At 49.0% G+C, this 4,568-nt stretch overlaps 2 protein-coding genes across 2 annotated transcripts; one reads left to right on the forward strand and one right to left on the reverse strand.

The window, feature by feature from the left end:
- Nucleotides 1-449: 449 nt before the first annotated feature.
- On the forward strand, nucleotides 450-2,856 carry HER10_EVM0013402 (phthalate transporter; the record flags this gene model as incomplete). Its single annotated transcript, XM_035482762.1, has 12 exons — nucleotides 450-608; nucleotides 668-723; nucleotides 795-856; nucleotides 925-1,008; nucleotides 1,066-1,110; nucleotides 1,171-1,388; nucleotides 1,456-1,736; nucleotides 1,801-2,057; nucleotides 2,111-2,290; nucleotides 2,361-2,374; nucleotides 2,463-2,577; nucleotides 2,642-2,856. The coding sequence occupies 12 exons, from the start codon at nucleotides 450-452 to the stop codon at nucleotides 2,854-2,856; spliced, it is 1,686 nt and encodes a 561-aa protein (XP_035331985.1).
- A 396-nt stretch (nucleotides 2,857-3,252) lies between these two features.
- HER10_EVM0008261 (uncharacterized protein) lies at nucleotides 3,253-4,282 on the reverse strand. The gene has a single exon (XM_035477789.1). It carries the CDS (start codon nucleotides 4,214-4,216, stop codon nucleotides 3,326-3,328), a length of 891 nt encoding a protein of 296 aa, XP_035331655.1. The 5' UTR covers nucleotides 4,217-4,282; the 3' UTR covers nucleotides 3,253-3,325.
- Nucleotides 4,283-4,568: the final 286 nt, after the last annotated feature.

Below are 4,568 nucleotides of genomic sequence, written 5' to 3' on the forward strand. Positions count from 1 at the left end.
GGCACTGCTTACTTCGTTGGCTCTTCTCCCGCATATGGAAGTTTATTTCCCCCTCCAACAAGCCACACACCCTTTGAAAACCCGAGAACAAGGATAATTTGTCTCGCGAGTCCCTTCGGAAGGATATAGAGAATTGCCATATGGGAGAATGGACCCGGAATCCAGACCCCTACAGCTGCAGAAGACGCCGGCGCCCGTCTCCCTTGCAACAACGTGATACTGTGGATCGCATTCGCCATCGCGGCATACCCAGTCTAACATGAAAGTGAAGTCCCGGTGGCGGATGAGCTCCACGATCCCGAAATTTCTGACGAGATCCGCCGACCCGTCTTTTCTTCGTCGCAGTTCTTTATATAGCATTGAGGTGAAGGTCCGAGGAGACATCAAATCCGGCATTCATCTCTCAGCCTCAACACCAAGTCGGAAGGACGACATCATCGTCAGTAACCATGGCGACCGTTCTGGCAAAGAACACCTTCCAGAAGGGGGAGGCAGACCAATCTGCCGTATCTCTTGAAGGCATCCCAGCTCTCGGGGCTCCCATTGAGGAGAAACGGTTTTGGTTCCAGCGGAACAAAGATTTCGACCCTTTCGCCGTCGCTACTCAGGTATGTGGGACGTTAGGTTTAGATGCACATTTCGAGAAACCGCTAACTCTACGATGAAGCCGAGTGTTTTTGACGACCCAGATTCGGCCGAAAAATATCATCCGCGAGAAGATTGGTGAGTTTTGAGAGTGCCCAAAGTACATATCACAAAACTGCATCATCTCTAATGCGTGCAACGTCGTGCAGGGAGAACTACCATCGCTTTGACCCTCTCGCCCGATGGACATGGGCCGAAGAGTATGCTTTGGGTGAGTAAACTTAGCCTCTTTTTCCAATTACTTGCGGTGCACTTGTGCCTGACTAACTTTGAGGAAAGTTCGAAAGATCGACATACGTATTATGATTTGGGCATGTATCATGTTCATGGCGCTTGAACTGGATCGAGCAAACATCAGCCAAGGTGCGCTTAATTCAACTCAACATGCGCAATTGCAGGTCTAACACGCGGCTGTTATAGCAAACACGGACAATATGCTGGGGGATCTGAAGATGAGCACCAATGGTACGTCGTAAACCACAAGTATTGGCGTCGCAAGTAGATAAACACTGACAAAGCTCACAGACTTTAATCTCGGAAACACCGTTTTCAAGCTTGCTTTTCTTTGCGCTGAGTTGCCATCTCAGCTTGTTTCCAAATGGGTTGGCCCCGATCGCTGGATTCCTGCACAAATGATCCTTTGGAGTATCGTAGCCAGCTGTCAGTTCTGGCTCAACGGAAGAGACTCATTCCTTGCCTGCCGTGCATTGCTGGGTCTGCTTCAGGGTGGATTCATCCCCGATGTAAGCTGTCTCTACCTGTTTCAACTGACTTCCCATGAAGTTTTCCCGACTAACATCCAGTGACTAGATCATCCTCTATTTGTCGTACTTCTACAAGCATCACGAGCTATCGCTGAGACTTGGCTTCTTTTGGACCGCCATGAGCATCGCGGATATTCTTTCTGCGATCTTTGCGTATGGATTGCTTCACATGCGTGGCGTTCAAGGACATTCTGGATGGAGATGGTTGTTCCTCATTGAAGGGCTGTTGACACTGGTCATTGGTATCTTCGGCTTCCTTTTGATGCCAGCTGGTCCTTGTCAGACTGCAAGTTGGTTTCGCGGGAAGAAGGGCTGGTTTTCAGAAAGGTGAGTTTGACTAGTGCTTTCCGGCACGGTGTGCTTCCAGAAAGAGAACTAACAAGAGACACAGAGAGGAAGTCATCCTTGTCAACAGAGTTCTACGCGAAGACCCAAGCAAGAGCAGCATGCACAACCGCGAGCCAATCACGCCAAAGTTGCTCTGGGACAGTCTCAAAGATTACGATCTCTGGCCCTTGTACATCCTTGGCCTCACTTTCCAGATTCCCATGACACCTCCGTCACAGTACCTCACCCTGACGTTGAAGAACCTCGGCTTCGACACCTTTCAAGCGAATCTCCTTGCGATTCCGTGGACCGTTGGTCACAGTCAGTACATGTTGCATGTCCTACACCCTTTGCCGGACTAACAAGTGAGATAGTGGTCACAATGCTGGCAATCACATACCTGGGCGAAGTCATCGGCGAACTCACCTTTGTCTCGATGTCTGGTCAGGTGTGGGCACTCCCATTTCTGATCTACCTCAACGTAGTCGACACATCCGGAGTCAACAGATGGGTTCTTTACTCCGTCATCACGTTGCTTCTGATGTATCCGAATCGTAAGTTGCTTTACTTCATACGTGCATCCAAATTTATTGTGTCAAATATTTGAAACTAACTGGATTTCAGCTCACCCTATTCAAGTAAGCTCAACAAATACCGGCCGACAAGACGCAATCATTTGATGTGTTATCGGCTTCAATCGCTGGACAATTGCTAACTCCAATTTAGGTCGGATGGAACAGTCGCAACTCCAACACAGTTCGGTCAAGAACCGTCTCAGCTGCTTGTTACAACATGTTTGTACAGACGGATGGAATTATTTCTTCCAACATTTACCGATCTGGTAAGCCTCTCAGTTGGATATGGCACATGCACGAAGTCAAAGTACTTACTAACTCTATAAATAGACGATGCGCCACTGTACAAACGCGGCAACAGGTCTCTTCTCGGCATTGTCTGCATGAACTTGGTTCTTTACCCATTGGTGAAGGCTTACTATGTGTACCGGAACAAGAGACGTGACCGGATCTGGGAAGGTATGTCGGAAGAGCAGAGACTTGCATACTTGGAAACAACAAAGGACGAAGGCAATAAGCGATTGGATTTCCGTTTCAGCCATTGAGAATAGCATGTCGCATATGTCCTGCAGAATTTCTCACGATCCATTTGTTGAAGATGTCTTGGAACAAAGTGGCAGAATCGCTCTTGATGAATCTCGCATATATACTAGGATACTTAGACGAATGGGAAATATCACACACGACACGTTTACGGATACGCCATTGGTGACCACGCGTAGCAGGTAATTAAAGAAGGGGATATCCCATAACTGCTGGGCTGGATGACGTTGGTACATAAATTTCCAGTTTTCTCCAACAACGAAGTAATTCGGTTGGGTGCGTTGGGAGAGAATGAGGTGGAAATATCTTGGAGTATTGAGGAACAAAATAGGGTTAGTTTTACCCCTCAGTAACGATACGTACTTATGTATCGACGTCAATCAACAGCCGATGGGATGTTGCGCTTTCTTGGTCAAGTAGAGTTTTTCTGTCAGACATTTAATAATACAATGGATACCAAAGCCGCCGATGCTAGGCCTCAACATTTTCGTTGTCTCCCTTCACTGGAATCAGCCCAATCTTTTCAAACCAGCGTTGGATATACCCATTGACCTCCTCACTCTTGAGCTGGTGAAACCAATGACCGATACCCTCTACGAGATGTATCTCATCGAACTCACTACTGGGAGACAAATAGCTTCTTTCCGTTGTGACCCAATATTCGCTGTTTCCCATAGTCAACCGTGGGCACTTAATCTTGCCGTCATGTTGAGCCGCGGAGACCTCTCGCCTCCCAATTGCTTCTGGGTCAACTTGGCATGCGTATGACTGAGCCAGAATGACGTTCATATCCCCGGCCAAACGACGTCTGCCTATCCAGGTCAAGTGCCAAGCAGGGACCGTTGGCGGATACAGCGCGGGACCAAAGAGCATAGCAAGGTTCTGCAAAGTCTGGAGAGGGTCGGTGAGATACTTGTCCACTGTTTCACTTGGGATTGAGTGAAGCGGGTCAAGTATCACCATCGCCCGCATCAAATCCGGCCTCACAGTGGCGAAGTGGTACGCCACGGCCGTGCCGAGAGAATGAGCAATGACGACAACAGAGGAGACTTCGAGGTGCTGCAGAAGGGCGATGAAGTCTAAGGCAGCGGACTGCGGATAGTAGTCGATGATGGTAGGGTCAGCGTCCGGTCCAGGGTATGATTTGATGTCCGGAGTGGGTGCCGGAGCGGATGAACGTCCCTGTCCCCTGGGATCCGGAGTAATCACGCGGAAGCCATGCGTGAGAAGGAAGGGGACCTGCCAGTTCCAATCGTGGAGGTCGCAGGTGATGCCGGGGATGAGAAGCACAGCTTGTGCATCTTGCGGACCCTCATCGAGGTAGTAGATTGAGATGTTCTCGTTGCGCTTGAAATAGGGCATGATGTGAAAAAATGAAGACTGGGTAGAGAAGTCTGTCGTAATAATTCATAAAGAACACAAGTCACTGCAGGTCTGAAGTGAATATTTTCATTATGTCTCCAAGAACCGCCGCGTTCTATATAAGTGAGAAGATAACTTTGATTTGGACAAATCTTCATTGAAGTCGGGTGAGGCCCGATTACTTCCGCTCGGGAGATTGAGGGTCAGGACTTATTGACCACCTGACCAGAGTCTGACCACTGTGCCCAATCATGACAGGGCGTTTTCACCAATGCGGCATTGCCCAGCCCGCTTCCATCGACGACGCCAGAAGACTCCCCAGTCCCGAAATATAAGATCGGCGACTGTCGGG

This window comes from Colletotrichum scovillei (assembly GCF_011075155.1).
Source record: "Colletotrichum scovillei strain TJNH1 chromosome Unknown Contig00007, whole genome shotgun sequence".
In the NCBI taxonomy this organism is placed as follows: domain Eukaryota; kingdom Fungi; phylum Ascomycota; class Sordariomycetes; order Glomerellales; family Glomerellaceae; genus Colletotrichum; species Colletotrichum scovillei.

What these genes read in the sequence shown, in the direction of transcription:
- HER10_EVM0008261 (XM_035477789.1), bottom strand. Translation starts at nt 4,216, where the DNA reads ATGCCCTATTTCAAGCGCAACGAGAACATCTCAATCTACTACCTCGAT.